The 18,891-nt window shown below is 41.9% G+C and overlaps 1 protein-coding gene across 1 annotated transcript in view; it reads right to left on the bottom strand.

The window, feature by feature from the left end:
- The window catches only part of LOC110383031 (lysosomal alpha-mannosidase), a 28,326-nt gene that overhangs the window by 8,020 nt on the left and 1,415 nt on the right, over positions 1-18,891 (bottom strand). The window contains exons 2-8 of the mRNA XM_064043421.1: positions 11,491-11,592; positions 9,903-10,005; positions 9,243-9,324; positions 8,662-8,847; positions 4,040-4,245; positions 3,168-3,304; positions 897-1,030 (exon numbers count right to left, since the gene is read on the bottom strand). Of these exons, the coding sequence (XP_063899491.1) occupies positions 897-1,030; positions 3,168-3,304; positions 4,040-4,245; positions 8,662-8,847; positions 9,243-9,324; positions 9,903-10,005; positions 11,491-11,586 (944 nt within the window). The 5' untranslated portion in view covers positions 11,587-11,592. The remainder of the gene's footprint in view (positions 1-896; positions 1,031-3,167; positions 3,305-4,039; positions 4,246-8,661; positions 8,848-9,242; positions 9,325-9,902; positions 10,006-11,490; positions 11,593-18,891) is intronic.

The raw sequence follows: 18,891 nt of genomic DNA, 5'->3' as shown, positions 1-18,891 counted from the left end.
GGCGGCGGACGTCCACTGCTGAACATAGGCCTCCCCCTTAGATCTCCACAGATACCTGTTGGAGGCGACCTGCATCCAGCGTCGACGGCGACCGACATAAGGTCGTCTGTCCACCTCGTTGGTGGACGTCCTACGCTGCGCTTGCTAGTCCGTGGTCCCCACTCCAGCACTTTTTCTTTCTTTTTAATTACTTTTAATGTTTAATTCCTTAATTATACTTTTTACTTGAACAGTCTAAATATAATGTTGTCTACCTTTAATTTAAGAGCATACACTATTGTTTCCCATATTTTTAAGATTGTCTGTATGTATCTTAAATGGTAAGATTTTGGGGTAAACTTTATATAAATTATGTCAAATCTCAATCTCTAATTGCGAAATAACGGATAGATCAAATATAGAAATCCATAGTTAATTATTTATAACCTTTGAAGTAAAAGCTACATCTGGTCATTACATATGCCCATATGATACAGAGTGTCGTACCTAATCACATTAAATTGAATTAACTAGTATAGTTATAGAAAAAATAAAATACAAAAAAATTAAAAAGTGATTTTCAAACAAAATAGAATAAAAATGTGCGAGAATTAGAACACCATATAAGAGTCAGTCATTACAAACAACGGAAAATCACCCTTCAAAACTGACAGCTGTCAACCGATCAAAACATTCGATATCCCTAACTTTATCTCTGCTTTACACATGATGTTGTAAATTATGAAAACGCAAAATGACTCCTGTGGCCAAACCACTGAATGGATTAGGTTATTTTTTTTTACAATTCGCCATAGAATATCATAAAGTATATGTGATAGGATTTAATGTGATTGTGAACGACACATCCTGTATATTGCAAGTTAAAACAAGCTATTAAAAACCAGTTAAACACTCACTGTATCAATTTATCTAGATTCGTATACCACATATTAGCGTCTTGATATGTAAAATCACCTCCCATTGTAAATATAACATTATTAGTTCTATAATATTTAGCTTGCTTAACCGCATTGTCTAAGAATATTGAAACCTGAAATAATGAAAAAAAAAACTATCATCATCTGTCTAGCCTTTTCCCAACTATGTTGGGGTCGGCTTCCAGTCTAACCGGATGCAGCTGAGTACCAGTGTGCCACAAGGAGCGACTGCCTATCTGATCTACTCAACCCAGTTACCCGGTCAACCCAGTACCTCTTGGTTAGACTGGTGTCAGACTCTGGCTTCTGACTACCCGTAACGACTGCCAAGGATGCCATACATACACTTCCTAAGGGACGGAGGTGAATACGAAGTACTATGTAATTTCGAAAATCCAAAATACGCTTGTGGCATAAAAATCTAGACAGATTGATACAGGCATTGTATAATTATCAAAAAAGTGTAATTAATTGTTAATTAAGCAACAAGCTTTATGTAAAAACCATGCATAAATAATCTACAATAATAATCACCAGTTGACTAATCACCAGTTGCCTAACCACCAATTGGCTTCCAAGGCCAAATACTATTATTAACTATTAATATTAATTATACATATTAGGCAGAAGTATACTTATTTAACCCACATTTCAATAGTCTATACTAATATAAAGATTTAAGTCATATTAAGTCACATGGTGATTAAAGATTTCAGTCACATTTAGACACATGGTGATTAGACAGTCGGTTATTATAAAAACAAAAGACATGCTAACTTACTGGATCAATTTGTCTAAATTCTGAAACCACATCGCCGCATCTTGATAATGAAAATCTTCTCCCATGGTTATCAAAATATTATTTGATTTATAACCTCTCGATATGTTTTTGCATATCTCCAGAAAAGTATTTATCTACAAGATAATGCAGAGTTTTCAAAAATCATCATCTGCGTAGCCTTTTCCCAACTATGTTGGGGTCGACTTCCAGTCTAACCGGATGCAGCTGAGTACCAGTGTGCCACAAGGAGCGACTGCCTATCTGACCTGATTAGCTCAATAACCTTAATTCCGTGCTTAAAGCACATGTGTCTATATTAAGTGTAAATAATACGATTGTAAATAAGTTAATGCGAATAAACCCAATGGTTATTGTTATTTATTAATCACTCTGGGCTTAATCCAGACAACTACAACAAAAATATGGGTTTGTATTTCTCAAAAAAAAACCACTAGTGTACTTCTGCCTAATTTAAAGACAAGCCTACAAACACACATATAAATAAACACACAAACCAAAACACACAGACACACACACAAACAAAAAATTAATCATTCAAAAATCTGATTGCACATTGAGCCTTCAGTTGGTGATTAGTCAACTGGTGATTATAAAAACAGCATGCTAACTTACTCGATCAATTTGTCTAGATTTATGAACCACATCGCTGCATCTTGGTAGTTAAAATCATCGCCCATAGTTATCAATATATTATTTGATATGTATTGCTTTGATATATTTCGACATAGCGACAGGAATTGATCTACCTATAAAGAGTAAAAATCTCTATACTAATATTTTTTATTTGTACCCTAAAGGCTCCGAAACCCCGAACCCGATTTGAAAAATTATTTCACTGTTGGGAAGCTAGACTATCCTCGAGTAACATAGGTTATATTTTGTTCGCTTTATCTATGTTGGGTTCCTCCGTGTTTCGGAAGGCACATTAAATTAGTCCCGGCTGTCATTTGAACATCTTTGACAGTTGTCACGGGTACTCGGAAGCCAGTGAAAATTATATTGAATTGCCCGGGTAACTGTGTTGAGGAGGTCAGATAGGCAGTCGCTCTATAACACTCTGGTACTCAGCTGCATCCGGTTAGACTGGGAGCCAGCCTCAACATAGTTAGGAAAAAGCTAGGCAGATAATGATTTAGTGTATTAACAATTATTTTTCTAATAACAATTTTTGTCAGACAATATTTTCATAACAAGAAAAAAAAATTAACACATCGCCACTATCTTCACAGGAAAAAAACATTAACTGTCAGAAAAATCATCTTTTCAAAAAAAAACACAAACCTCCTTTCTGAAAAGTCGGTTAAAAAACCTACAAATTGTACACTCGCTCCTTGTGGCACACTGGTACTCAGCTGCATCCTGTTAGACTGGAAGCCGACCCCAACATAGTTGGGAAAAGGCTCGGGAGATGAGGTTAGTAACACACAATTGCTAGAAGTCAAACGTACCTTGGACTCGACGTTATACATGGGTGAATCCGGGTCGTCTATGATCGGCTCGTCTGCACAGAGCACGTCGAAACAGAACCCGGCGGGTGGGGAGTATGTGTTGTGTAGTACGCCTGTGAAGAGGTCTGATGATCTACCTGGAATGGGGGAGAAATTGGTTAATTTTGGCTGATGGATACAGAAAGTCAGATGTAGAAAAATGATGTATTGGGAAATATTAGTAAATTTTAGCTATAATTATAAAAATCACTGATAAAAATCAAAAAAGCTATACTAACTAGTCTATTAAAGAGGAAACATTGTTTGTTTGTTCCCTAAAGTCTGAGAAACATTAAACCGATTTAAAATACTTGCAATGTTGGAAAGTATCATTCTTACCATGTAACATTGGCTTTATTTTTATCCCGGTACGGTAAGTATTTCCCACGAGACACGGGACATCGGTTAATAGGTATTACAACGAAATAACTTTCAGGGAATTATTTGTCTCGCTTAATTAGAGAATAACTACTCGGGCTAAAAACTGATGGCTAAATCACCGATTGGCTAATCACCACATGACTATATGTACATGTAATTTAATTATGTTTTAACTTCTTAGTCTTACTTTTTCCTTTTTAATCATTGTCTGTCTGTTCCGACTAATCTCTAAAGCGGCTGGACTGGTTTTAAGAATACTAGGTTATGGTAATACCTATAGGTTATGTAAAAAATATATTGCGAAAAATGAGCTCCCCAGGGAAGCGGGCGAAACCGCAGACAGAAGATAGTACCTTACATTACATACATATAGCATATAGTATTGTAGCTTATAGGACATTTTATCCACATACTGGAAGTAGTCCTATCAAGAAGCAGGTGGAAACACTTACCCAACACATCATCTCCACGCCAAACCATCTCCATATTCCTATTAAGCAGCCTATTCCTCTTATCCTGATAGTCTATGCGGCCTAGGAAGAGGCCATCGTAGCCCATCATAGCCAACAGCGAGGCGAACTCGCGCGAGTGCCCGAATGGGTCTATCTGCCAACCCACGTGAGGCCGGCCGCAGTGACCAAACGTCTGGTTGAGTTTCCTAGAAGAAAAAACATGGCTACTGGTAGAAATCCAAATGTGTCTGGATCTAAGTATCTGGACCTATGTGTCTGGATCTGAATGTCTGGGCATAAGTGTCTGGATCTAAGTGTCTGGATCGGAGTGTCTGGACCTTAGTGTCTGTGTTCAAATGTTTAAGTGTTTGAATCTAAGTATCTGGGCATGTCTAATTGTTTCGTATCCAAGTATCAGACACTCCTTTGAGTTCGCCTCTCTACTCTCATCGTGATAGCATAGTCTATCCGGCCTAGAAAGAGGCCATCATAGCCCATCATAGCGAGAAGCGAGGCGAACTCGCGCGAGTGCCCGAATGGGTCTATTTGCCAGCCGACGTGCGGCCTGCCGCAGTGACCGAATGTCTGGTTGAGTTTCCTGAAAGAAATATGGCAAAAATTCCAAATGTGTCTGGATCTAAGTGTCGGGATTGAGTTGTCTGGTTCTACGTGTCTGGATGTAAGTGTCTGGACCTATGTGTCTGGGTCAATGTGTATGTAACTAAGAGTCTGTGTCAAAGTGTCTGGTTCTTAGTGTCTGGGTCAAAGTGTCTGGTTCTTAGTGTCTGGTTCAAAATGTATGTTTCAGTGTCCGTGTGTCAGACACTCACACGTCAGACACTCCCGCGAGTTTGCCTCTCCCCTCTTATCCTGATAGTCTATGCGGCCTAAGAAGAGGCCGTCATAGCCCATCATAGCCAACAGCGAGGCGAACTCGCGCGAGTGCCCGAATGGATCTATCTGCCAGCCCACGTGGGGTCTGCCGCAGTGACCAAACGTCTGGTTCAGTTTTCTAGAAAAAAAAACATGTGTCTGGGTCTTAGTGTATGGGAACTAAGTGTCTGGATTATAGTGGCTGGACATAAGTGTCTGGTCATTGCTGTCTTGTCCTAACTAGGTCGTAAGTATCTGAACCTCAGTGTCTGGTTCTTAGTGTCTGGGTCAAAATGTCTGGTTCTTAGTGTCTGGGTCTGAGCGTCTGTATCTAAGTGTTTATGTCAAGGTGTCCATGAGTCAGTATCTATCTAAAAGTCTCTCTGTGTCCAAGTGTGTGTCACTATGTCTCACTCACTTCAACCCGTAAGTGAACTGATCGACAGTGCTCTGATAATGAGAAGCGGCTTCGTCGTTCATGCTCCAAGCCCCCCCCACCATCTGCAGCCGACCCTGCCTCACCAGGGTGTGCACCTTGGACTGTACAGCCGCACTCTGACGCACCCACCACTTCCAGAAGAAGGCTGGTTGTACATCTATGTCTATTTCTCTATGTAACTGTGTCTTACGTGTCTATATGTAAGTGTCTTTGTGTCGGATTGTCTTTACATGTCGATGTGTCTTAGTGTCTAGTGTGTCTAGGTATCCATGTAACCAGATGTCTGCGACTAAGTGACTTTGCGTCTTCGTGACCAAGTGTTTAGAGTGTCTAGGTGTCTAAGTGTCTTTATGTCGTTGTATCTCGGTTTCACAAGTGTCTAGGTGATTCTGTGTCCCAAGTGTCTAGTGTGTCTAAGTGTCTTTATGTCGCTATGTCTCGGTGTCACAAGTGTTTAGGTGTCTCTGTATCAAAGTGTCTGAATGGCCGTGTCTAAGTGTCGATGTCTCACTCACTTCAACCCGTAAGTGAACTGATCAACAGTGCTCTGATAATGAGAAGCGGCTTCGTCGTTCATGCTCCAAGCCCCCCCCACCATCTGCAGCCGACCCTGCCTCACCAGGGTGTGCACCTTGGACTGTACAGCCGCACTCTGACGGACCCACCACTTCCAGAAGAAGGCTGGTTGTATGTCTATGTCTATATCTCTATGTAACGGTGTCTAAGTGTCTTTGTGTCGAAGTGCCTTCGTGTCTTCTTGACTCTGTCTCTTAGTGTCTTTAGGTGTCAATAACTTTATGTCGCTTTGTCTCCAAGTGTCTAGGTGTTGTTGTGTCTCTAAGTGTCTAGTGTGTCTAGGTGTTGTTGTGTCTAAGTGTCTGGACCTAAGTGTCTGGTTCTTAGTGTCTGGTTTTAAGTGTCTGGGCCTAAGTATCTGAGCCTAAGGGTCTGAGCCTTAAGTGTCTGTGTCTAAGTATCTGGGTCTAAGTTGCTGTGTCAAAGTGCCTTTGTATCCAATTATCCATTTATCTAAGTGTCACGTTATCTCACTTACTTCAACCCATAAGTGAACTGATCAACAGTGCTCTGATAATGAGAAGCCGCTTCGTCGTTCATGCTCCAAGCCCCCCCCACCATCTGCAGCCGACCCTGCCTCACCAGGGTGTGCACTTTGGACTGCACAGCCGCACTCTGACGAGCCCACCACTTCCAGAATAAGGCTGGTTGTATATCTGTGTATATGTCTCTATGTAACTGTGTCTTAAGTGTCTTTGTGTTGAAGTGTCTTTGTGTCTCAGTCTCAGTGTCTTTGTGTCTGGGTCTAAGTGTCGTGACCTAATCGTCTGGTTCTCAGTGTCTGCATATAAATGTCTGGGTCTAAACGTCATGACCTAAGTGTCTGGTTCTTAGTGTCTGGATATAAGTGTCTGGTTCTTAGTATCTGGATCAAAATGTCTGGTTCTAAGTGTCTGGGTCCAAGTGTCCGGTTCTAAGTGTCTGGGTCAAAATGTCTGGATATAAGTGTCTGGGTCTAAGTTGCTGTGTCAACGTGTCTTTGTGTCCACTTATCCATGTATCTAATTGTCAAGTTGTCCCACTTACTTCAACCCGTAAGTGAACTGATCGACAGTGCTCTGATAATAAGAAGCGGCTTCGTCGTTCATGCTCCAAGCCCCCCCCACCATCTGCAGCCGACCCTGCCTCACCAGGGTGTGCACCTTGGACTGTACAGCCGCACTCTGACGAACCCACCACTTTCAGAAGAAGGCTTGTTGTATATCTATGTCTATATATCTATGTAATTGTGTGTCAAGTGTCTTTCTGTCGCTGTGTATCGGTGTCTCAAGTGTCTAAATGTCTTTGTGTTCAAGGGTCTAGAGTGTCTAGGTGGATTTGTGGCTCAGTGTCTTTGTATCTGGCTCTGAGTGTCTGGACCTAAGTGTCTGGTTCTTAGTGTCTGGATATAAGTGTCTGGGTCTAAGTTGCTGTGTCAAAGTGTGTTTTTGTCCAAATATCCATGTATCTAAGTGTCAAGTTGTCTCACTTACTTCAACCCGTAAGTGAACTGATCAACAGTGCTCTGATAGTGAGAAGCGGCTTCGTCGTTCATGCTCCAAGCCCCCCCCACCATCTGCAGCCGACCCTGCCTCACCAGGGTGTGCACCTTGGACTGTACAGCTGCGCTCTGACGGACCCACCACTTCCAGAAGAAGGCTGTTTATCTGTCTGTATCTCTATGTAACTGTGTCTCGAGTGTCTATATCTAATTGTCGTTGTGTCTAAGTGTTGCTGTGTCTACGTGTCTTTATGTCGCTGTGTCTATCTATGTTTACCTGTCTCCAAGTGTCTAGTGTGTCTAGGTGGCTCAGTGTCTCTGTATTCAAGTGTCTATGACGCTGTGTCTAAGTGTCGTTGTGTCGAAGTGTCGTGAGTCTCAGTGTCTTTATGTCTGGCTCTGAGTGTCTGGACCTAAGTGTCTGGGTTCAGATGTCTGGTTTTTGTGTGTGGGTCAAAATGTCTGGTTACAAGTGTCTGGATCTAAGTGTCTGAACCTAAGTAACTGAGAACTAAGTGTCTTTGTGTGAAAATATCCATGTAACTTAGTGTCAAGTTGTCTCACTTACTTCAACCCGTAAGTGAACTGATCGACAGTGCTCTGATAATGAGAAGCGGCCTCGTCGTTCATGCTCCAAGCCCCCCCCACCATCTGCAGCCGACCCTGCCTCACCAGGGTGTGCACCTTGGACTGTACAGCTGCACTCTGACGGACCCACCACTTCCAGAAGAAGGCTGGTTGTATTTCTGTGTCTATATACCTATGTAATTTGGTGTCAAGTGTCGCTAATTGTCTTTGTGTCGCTATATCTAAATGTCTTTGAGTAGCTCTGTCTAAACGTCTTTTTGTCGCTGTGTCTGTGGGTCTCAGTGTCCAATTGTCTAGTGTGTCTAAGTGTCTTTATGTCGCTGTGTCCGAGTATTTAGTGTGTCTCAGTGTCATTATATGTCGCTGTGTCTCGGTGTCACAAGTGTCTAGGTGTCTCTGTGTCCCAAGTGTCTAGTGTGTCTAAGTGTCTTTATGTCGCTGTGTCTCGGTGTCACAAGTGTCTCTGTGTCCCAAGTGTCTAGTGTGTCTAAGTGTCTTTATGTCGCTGTGTCTCGGTGTCACAAGTGTCAAGGTGTCTCTGTGTCCCAAGTGTCTAGTGTGTCTAAGTGTCTTTATGTCGCTGTGTCTCGGTGTCACAAGTGTCAAGGTGTCTCTGTGTCCCAAGTGTCTAGTGTGTCTAAGTGTGTGTCACCATGTCCCACTTACTTCAACCCGTAAGTGAACTGATCGACAGTGCTCTGATAATGAGAAGCGGCTTCGTCGTTCATGCTCCAAGCCCCCCCCACCATCTGCAGCCGACCCTGCCTCACCAGGGTGTGCACCTTGGACTGTACAGCTGCGCTCTGACGGACCCACCACTTCCAGAAGAAGGCTGTCTCTACGTAAATGAACCTGAAAGATCAACAAAGTCAAAGTAAAAAAAAATAATATTTAAAATAGGCTGAGACCTCTTTCGAATCGTCAAGCTAGTTGAATGGTTCCAAAGAATCGGTCTCATGGAGAAGCTCCGGCAAGAAACTCCATGGACACTCTATAAAGAATTTTGGTATTTTCAGAATGGATAGTATCATCTGCCTAGCCGAATATGTGACGCACACCGCATGTATCTCGCGGTGTACTCGCTGCAGCAAACAGTAACACATTGCGCGCGAACATTACTAACATGTCCGCGACACTGCAACCGCCGCGCGAACACATGCTAGCTGTGGACTCGCGACATCAAGTACCTACACACAATTTTGTATCATGGTATTGTTTCAACCAGCTATTGTTTCAATAGACCTTACCTTCTCTTTGGATCTTCCCATAACTCTTTCACGACAGAATCAAGAATATACTGAACACCAGCCTTCTGAATACTGTTTTTACCTGAAATAAAAAACCAAAATCAAAAATAGAGTAGGTCATTATCTCCCGGGCCTTTTTCCCCAACTATGTTGGGGTCGGCTTACAATCTAACCGGATTCAGTTGAGTACCAGTGCTTTACAAGGAGCGACTGCCCTATCTGATCCCATCAACCCAGTTACCCAGGCAACCCAATATCCCTTAGTTAGACTGGTGTCAGACTTACTGGCTTCTGACTACCCGTAACGACTGCCAAGGATGTTGAACGACATCCGGGACCTACAGTTTAACGAGCCACCCGAAACAGTCATTGGTGTCCAAGATATACTTAGAAAGTATTACAAACTTAGAAAAGTTGCATTAGTACTTGCCTGACCTGGAACCCTCGCCCTCACACTTGAGAGGTTGGTTATTACCCACTAGGCCACCACGACTCATCAAAAATAGAGTAGGTATCATTTCTATAGTGTATACAGGGATAATCGTCGGTTTTATACCACCATTCCATTAAAGTTCTCAAAAGGTTCGTCTTCCAAAAGTCCGGGACTCTATAGGCCCGTGTGCATCGCAGATTAACAAATTATTAATAATATCAACTTACTGCCATAATAATACTGGTCCACCGTTTTCAGCCAGCCCACGTCATCATGAGTGTGAGGAACTATATGCACATTGAGTGTATCGGGTAGCGTGGCGGGACAACTCTGAAATTAAATAGAATTATGGATAGAGTGAGAAATGAGTATCTATGGAGAATAGTGGGGAATGAGTATAAAAGTTACCGGCACGAATCTTGAGCTCTGACCTTCACCTGCGCAGAAGTAATTGATTGGGTCCCTTTTGAAAAGAATGTCTATGGAGTGTTTTGTCGGTTCTTCTCCATAAGCTCCGGGATGATTTATATTAGGCCTGGCCGTGTCCGGGGCGTGCCGTGTACGTGGCTCGTACGGGGCACGGATGTGAAACGTTACATACATTTTGTATGAAGCAGTTTATATTACACAGTGCATGATCCGTGGCCCATCCGGGCCACAAACGACGCTCGTCCTTAGAATTTCGTAAAAGCCCGGACACGGCACGGCACGGCCCGGCCTAATATAAATCATGCCTTAAGCACCAGTTATAAGTCTATCTATACAAGGATAATATAGAGGGTTATTTTGACGTGACAACGTCTTATAAATCGATGGAGCCGGCTGCACGCACGAAAAAACATGACTCATGCGGCGTTACCTCGCTCTGAGGCGTTCCGTTTAAGGCTTGAAGTGCAAGCGAGAGCACGCAGCGAGCGACAAAGAGGCACAATCGGCAGCTACTCACGTTGTCACGTTCAACTATCGTCAGTAAAACGACTTTACAGACAATGGTTTTTTTTTGTTGTTTTTCGCAGCATTCAGAGTAAATGCTCCGCTCCGAAACTACAGAACCAATTTGAAAAATTATTTCACTGTTGTAAAGCTACACTGTTCCCGAGTAACATAGACTATATTTTATCCCGGTACGAGCAGTAGCTCCTACAGGACACGGGTGCAACCGCGGGACACATCTAGTAGGTAATATTCTAAAGGATTGTACGTAAATACATGTTATGTACAATGTTATTTACAAGTAAATTGTATGTAAATAACAGTGCTAGATAACTTTTGAACTCTGTACTGAAGATAATTTTAACTATGATAGGGGTATGAACCGTCTCTTTGTATAGAAAGTCGTTTTGCTTATAACTAAACCTATTTGGTACTGTTTCAAATGACTTCTTCCCGCATACGGATAAAATGTAGCCTAGGTCTTTTCTCCCCTAGAAGACTGTTCGACTACTGAATTTCACAGACAGAGACAGAATAGTTACTTTTGCATTTAAAATATTAGTAAAGATATCATCTGCGTTGCCTTTTTTCAACTATGTTGGGGTCGGCTTCCAGTCTAACTGAATGCAGCTGAGTACCAGTGTGCCACAAGGAGCGACTGCCTATCTGACCACCTCAACCCAGTTACCCGCGGGCAACCCAATACCCCTAGGTAAGACTGGTTGGCAGACTTCCTGACTAACTACCCATAACGACTGCCAAAGATGTTTAAACAGCTGGGATCTATAAATTTCACTTCCCTTCCGAAATCCATCGACCCGTGCAGCTGTAACTATGCCACGAATGATCTTAGGAAATGGCTAGCCAAATAAGGGTACTTACATCATATCCACAGGTATCAGTTTTCGGCGCTGACCTTTCTTCTGGTGCTGGATACACGGTCCCCACTGCAGCTAGGAGAAGCAGTAATGCCTGCATTTTTAACTGAAAAGACCAGAAAAAATAATATTCAGTATCATTCAAACTTGGCTGCAAAACAGAACTTTTTCAAAGTAACAATTTTCAAAATACAGCCCTCAAAACGCCCGCCCTTCAACATTTCCTATGTGTTATTGCTGTGAAAAAGAAATGGCGCAATAAACTCTTGAGCAATTATAGCAACATATTTACATCATCATCAGCTATTTTGTAGTTCTACGTGCAGTCACCACAAAGTCAGAAGCCAGTAAGTCAGATGCCAGTCTAACCAAGGGGCATCGGGTTGCCCGGGTAACTGGGTTAAGGAGGTCAGATAGGCAGTCGCTCCTTGTAAAACGATGGCACTCAGCATCTGGTTAGAATGAAACCCCAATATAGTTGGGAAAAGGCTCGGCAGATGCTTGTTAATTGTGGCTTGAGTAGAACCACTAGCAAAACTCTAGACCTAAATTATTTTGAAATACGATTTTTGCATAAAAGTTAATAAAAGTGTTTTTTCTTCTCATCGAGTGAGCTGCAGCTTTAATCACCTAACAAGCCCTAGCACCTAATAAGTCAGAGTGTACTCAACTCCGCCTGACGGCCTCTGACGTGGTGTTATAACAACGACTGCTACTGAGTAGCATTTGGGGACGCCGGCGACACGTGCCTTCCCAGACACAGGGATTATACCAACATCAAAACACTATGTCCATCCATCTCCCGAGCTTTTTCCCATCTATGTTGGGGTCGGCTTCCAGTCTAACCGGATGTAGCAGAGTACCAGTGCTTTACAAGGAGCGACTGCCCATTCTGACCTCCTCAACCCAGTTACCTGGGCAAACCCCAACCCCTTGGTTAAATTCAAAACTCTATGTGGAAGTTCCTAAAACCCGAAAAGCGATTTCGGAAATATCCAGGAATCGAACCTAAATAAAACTGCGATAAAAAGGGGCAGTTTAGAAATAACTATTCAACCTTTCCGTCTAACCAAGTGACAAATTGACACACATACTCGATGTAACACACAACCCTTTTCTCCACGGTAGTCGGGTAAAAACTAGCACATTACGTCTCAGGTCATTGGTTAATAAGTCTAGTCTAGATTCTTAATTATAGCCTAGGAAGGTAGTGTAGAGTGACGGCTGTGTATAAGTTGTATGTTACTTAGCTTGCCCTGTGGCTGCGCTTGAGTGATTTCAAGGGTATTTATTTTCCTGTCGGGGCTGCGGGTTGTTCGAAAGAGATACCGCGGCCCTGGTACATAAAAGGCCTATGACGGAACACGAAGGTGTTTAGTCAGTAAGAGTCTGACACTCCCTCACCGCTGCTAACCCACAGCGGTAGGGGTCATTTGACGATTTTTGACGTCGTTAAAAAAAAAAAACGGTTATTTATTTTTCAAATCATCATCAGCCTTTTTAACACGCTTATATTAACTTCACTTGTAACTATGTATGTAAGAAAATCTTGGAATCTTAATTTGACCCACTTCCCGGTCTTCGATTAGGATGAAATTTTGCACACGCTCTCAGTTCTGATGACAATACATGACTAGCGTGTTTTTCGTTTTTTATACTATTATTTTATTATACCCCTTCTGAGCACAGGCATCTTCTCTTAGAGAGAAGGAGTGAACGTCAATCATCACGTATGTAAAATACGCTTGGTATGCAGACTCTTACTGTCTAAAAACCGTCGTGTTCTGTCGTAGGCCTTTTATGTAGGTACCAGGGCCGCGGTAACTCGCGCGAACATTCCCGCAGCCCCGGCAGGAGTCAGGCAGGAGTCAGACTGAATACCAGTATTTTATAGAGCGATTGTCTATCTGAACTCCTCAACCCAATTACCCGGGCTAAGTCTGGTTGTCAAACTTATCGGCTTCTGACTACCCGTAATGACTGCCAAAGATGTTCAAATGACTGCCGGGACTCATTTTAACATGCCTTCCGAGACCTTTTATTGAAATATTATTAATTACATTTCATACTTTACTTAGCAACCTATATACATTATTTTTGCTACTTCTATCAATAAACTCACAGAGGTTCAATGCTCTCTGATAGTGACATTGTCTACACATACACACAAAATAATAAAACTAAAGTATTTGTTTTGTTGGTAATATTAAATTATTAGAGCATTTTATACTAAAACAACCGTTTTTACCAATTTTGTTTGTATGTTTGTCTGTTCCGGCTGATCTCATAAATGACAGGACTGATTTTGACGGGACTTTAACTAGCAGATAGACTATGTAACAAGGAGTAGGTAACTTAGGCTAACTAGGCCCATTTTAAAAGGTCCTTTATTCTTATAAAAAGAAAATTGAACATAAAAATTCATAGTAAGTAAACAGTTGCTTTAAAAACACTGACTTTTATATCGTCGGTGAACAAAGTCAAAGTCAAAGTCAAATCATATATTTCATTTAGGCCTTTACAAGCACTTATGAACGTCCAAAATATAACTAAGTTTGATTCTAGTTGCCCATTCCAAAAGTAGCTTCCTATGGAGAAGAACGGGCAAGAAACTCCAAGTCTTGGGCTATTACTTAACGATAAGCCATTTATCATTAACCATCTTTCCATACTCTGGTTAAAATATAGAGTTAAGTAAAGTATGAGTATTTGAAAAAATATTAGCAGATATTACAAAATAGTTAAACGTTAGTTTATCTTAACTAGCTTTTAAGAATTTGAACGAAATTTTAACTGGTATGGTAATTACTCCTAATGACTCTAAAAGATAAAACTAATTATTATGAGGGTATAAGTAAATAAGTATTGGTCTATTGTGGTGAATGGTCACCTATTAGAACACTCATCATCACTCATCGTCGAGCCTTTCCCAACTATGTTGGGGTCGGCTTCCAGTCTAACCGGATGCAGCTGAGTACCAGTGTGCCACAAGGAGCGACTGCCTATCTAATCTCCTCAACCCAGTTACACGGGCAACTCTATACCTCTTGGTAAGGCTGGTTGTCAGACTTACTGGCTTCTGACTACCCGTAACGACTGTCAAGGATGTTCAATGACAGCCGGGACCTACAGTTTAACGTGCCATCCGAAACCTATGTTTCGGACTGACTATTCATTAGTGTCTAACAACAGAACCGATTTGAGAAATTCTTTCACAATTGGAAAGCTACACTTTTCCCGAGTAACATAGGCTATATTTTATCCCGGTACGGACAATAGTTCTCACGTCACGCGGATAAAACCGCGGGAAACAGCTGGTTAGTATACATATAAAGTAGGTAGGATATATGTAAACTATGATTTTCTATTCTTCAACGCAGTTAAGTCATCGATAACAATTTTATTTTTAAATATGTAATTGTAGCAATGCAAACAATGCATTGTTAACGTAACATAAATCGGAAAAAATTCTAAACATTACAAAATAGCTAGCTACATTCTATTTGAGTAGGCACTTCACTAAAGGTAAACATCTTGATAAGACTTTTTACACAAATGATGATGATGTCCTTCTAGCCGATTATCGGCTACGGCGGCTGTTCTCATGTAAGGAGATTAGCCAGCTGCGCAGGACATATTATAGTGCACGAGCATTTGCTTGGACACAGGTGCACTCACTATTCCTTCACTCTCATAGCGCGATGCGACGACAATCCGACACCACCGGAGAGAGATCAGGCGCAGGACCGAAATTAAAGTGCTCTCCGATGCACGGGTGCATCAATCACCAACTTCCAGGCTCCGGGCTGCTTTGTGAGTCTTCTAAACCCCACAAAGCGATTTCGGCCTCGGCGACTCGGAAATTGAACCCGAGACCTCGTGCTCAGCAGCCGCTCTTGCGACAGCTAGACCAACGAGGCAGTTAGTTCAGTGAGGCAAAAGCAGTTGGCAAGCTACACTGTTCCCGAGTAACATAGGCTATATTTTATCCCGGTACGGACAATAGTTCTCACGTCACGCGGATAAAACCGCGGGAAACAGCTGGTTAGTATACATATAAAGTAGGTAGGATATATGTAAACTATGATTTTCTATTCTTCAACGCAGTTAAGTCATCGATAACAATTTTATTTTTAAATATGTAATTGTAGCAATGCAAACAATGCATTGTTAACGTAACATAAATCGGAAAAAATTCTAAACATTACAAAATAGCTAGCTACATTCTATTTGAGTAGGCACTTCACTAAAGGTAAACATCTTGATAAGACTTTTTACACAAATGATGATGATGTCCTTCTAGCCGATTATCGGCTACGGCGGCTGTTCTCATGTAAGGAGATTAGCCAGCTGCGCAGGACATATTATAGTGCACGAGCATTTGCTTGGACACAGGTGCACTCACTATTCCTTCACTCTCATAGCGCGATGCGACGACAATCCGACACCACCGGAGAGAGATCAGGCGCAGGACCGAAATTAAAGTGCTCTCCGATGCACGGGTGCATCAATCACCAACTTCCAGGCTCCGGGCTGCTTTGTGAGTCTTCTAAACCCCACAAAGCGATTTCGGCCTCGGCGACTCGGAAATTGAACCCGAGACCTCGTGCTCAGCAGCCGCTCTTGCGACAGCTAGACCAACGAGGCAGTTAGTTCAGTGAGGCAAAAGCAGTTGGCAAGCTACACTGTTCCCGAGTAACATAGGCTATATTTCATCCCGGTACGGGCAGTAGTTCCCACGGGACGCGAGTGAAACTGAGGGAAAACGGCTAGTGTTTGACAAAACTTTAATATAGTTATCGGCACGAATCTTGAGCTCTGACCTTCACCTGCGCAGAAGTAATTTATTGGGTCCCTTTTGTGGTATGAAGTGAGGCGCGGAGCGGGGTAAAGCGGTATTGGCCCGCAGTGCATCGCGTCATAGCCGTCACTCGGGATTGGTTCTTTGCTAATAAATCACTTCTGCGCAGATGTAGGTCAGAGCTCAAGATTCGTGCCGATAACTATACCCTAGTATTTTAGTTTCGTAAGCGAGATACAAGATAGTAAGAGAATCAATGTCGCAAGCGAAATATAGGTCGAAAAACACTTCATTTGATCCGATAAGCGTTATCAGTAATCTAGTGCTTATTGCATAAAACTGCACTTGGTTATTAAGTTAACATAATCGACAGTTAAATAGCTACTTAACTGATAAATGGCTTGGTAACAAGTAGCAAGGTTTAACTGCTACTGTTGATGGTAAGTTTAAGATGGGAATAACAACTACAGGGGCCCGATTCTGCTTAGTTCATCATCAGCCTATCGCAGTCCACTGCTGGACATAGGCCTCTCCAAGTGCACGCCACTGAGATCGATTTTCGGCTTCTCGCATCCAGCTCCTGCCAGCCGTCTTGCGCAAGTCATCACTCCACCGTGCCTGAGGACGTCCTACACTACGTTTGCCGAGGCGTGGTCTCCACTCTAGAACTCGTTTACCCCAACGGTTATCGGTTCTTCGGCTAATATGGCCAGCCCACTGCTATTTCAGCTTAGTTAATAATGTCAAAATTGAATAGAAATTGAATCGCAATAGTAGTTTTAACCTTCGCGGGCATTCTGCTACTAATATAAGACTAATCGTATTCCAATGACATTCGATTGGTTTGCGATTGGTCTGCCATTTGGTCTATACGGTAGTTTGCTCTACAATCAAATTGCAATCGTAAGTAATTTGCAGACAATATGATTCATTATCGAATGACAGAAAAGGATAAAAACGTTTATTTTAAAAAACTAGCGGAATGCCACATACGCTTCAATCGTAATCGAGTCGGGATTGGATCTCAGTCGGATGTGAATCGTATGTCGCTTAAGTAAAATTAGTAGAATCGGGCCCCTGTTATTTTAAGAAAATTGACGTGTATATTGTCGGTAAATAAACTTGGGCTCAAGAGGGTTAAAGCAACCGGACCGAGGTTTAAAAACAAGTTAAACACACGCTTAAAAGTATAACTTATAAACAATTTATAAAGCGCACACGTCTAGAACAGGAATTTGAAAGAAAAAATCTAGGACGTCTAACTGTATGTCGCCTGGTTACGACTTATCCTAGAATCTAGACTGGAAAAAAGATCTAACCTAGTGTCAGTCTATCCGGGAGTGTTAAATACTAGCCGTGTCACATTGTAACTATTTCCTGCAACTGGATAAATACTTTAGATAATTTGAAAGAAAATGTAATACGAATCTACTCCTACCTAGTTCTAAATACCTAACACATCAATATTTTGAGTTTGAATTTGAAAAAAAAACAGCCTACGTTACTCGGGAATCAGTTTTTGTGCGGTTCCTTTTGTGTACAAACAAATACAAAATGTTACCTCATTATTGTACCTAATCTATACTAATATTATAAAGCTGAAGAGTTTGTTTGTTTGTTTGAACGCGCTAATCTCAGGAACTACTGGTCCGATTTGAAAATTTCTTTCAGTGTTAGATAACCCATTTATCGAGGAAGGCTATAGGCTACTTTTTATCCCGGTACGGGAAGTAGTTCCCACGGGATACGGGTGAAACCGCTGGCAGAAGCTAGTATGTAATATAATGTTTAGTCTTGATACCAATACCAATGCAACTTTTCTAAGTTTGTATATACTTTCCAAGTATATCTTAGACACCAATGACTTTATTTCGGATGGCACGTTAAACTGTAGGTCCCGGCTATCATTGAAAATCCTTGGCAGTCGTTACAGGTAGTCAGAAGCCAGTAAGTCTGACACCAGTCTAACCAAGGGGTATTGGGTTGGCCGGGTAACTGGGTTGAGGGGGTCAGATAGGGCAGTCGCTCCTTGTGGCACACTGGTATTCAGCTGCGTCCGGTTAGACTGGAAGCCAACCCTGACATAGTTGGGAAAAAGGCTCGGAGGATGATGTCGGAGGATGTTTATTCCTCTTTCACGCAAAAACGAATGAATGGATTTTGATAACACTTGGCAGTACTATAGCCTATTAGAATAAAATATAGGCTAGGTATATTTTATCCATATGCAAAAAGTAGATCCCCTTAGGCAGCGGGGAAACTATTGGCCTCCCACTACAAAGGAAGGGTATTTATCCGAATACGCAAAGTTGGAGATCATTTAGGTATTTCTTAAAAACAATGTTTAGGAAGGTTATATGATAAGTAGTTAAGTCAAAGTCAAATGCTTCTATTTCAAATAGGCCTTTGCAGACTTCTATGAAACGCCACACTAGTTGCACGGTTCCAAAAAGTTGGTCTCATAGAGAAGAGCCGGCAAGAAACTCTATAGACACTCTTTAACATTTTCATTCACAAAAATTCTATTACATAATAATAGTAGGCCGATAAAGTAAGTATGTTTACAAAACATTAGGTTTGGAAGGCGGAAAACAACTATTGAAA

Source organism: Helicoverpa armigera, chromosome 31 (genome assembly GCF_030705265.1).
Source record: "Helicoverpa armigera isolate CAAS_96S chromosome 31, ASM3070526v1, whole genome shotgun sequence".
Lineage (NCBI taxonomy): Eukaryota > Metazoa > Arthropoda > Insecta > Lepidoptera > Noctuidae > Helicoverpa > Helicoverpa armigera.
The sequence above is the reverse complement of the archived record's forward strand: the minus strand, read 5'-3'. Positions and strand labels throughout refer to the sequence as shown.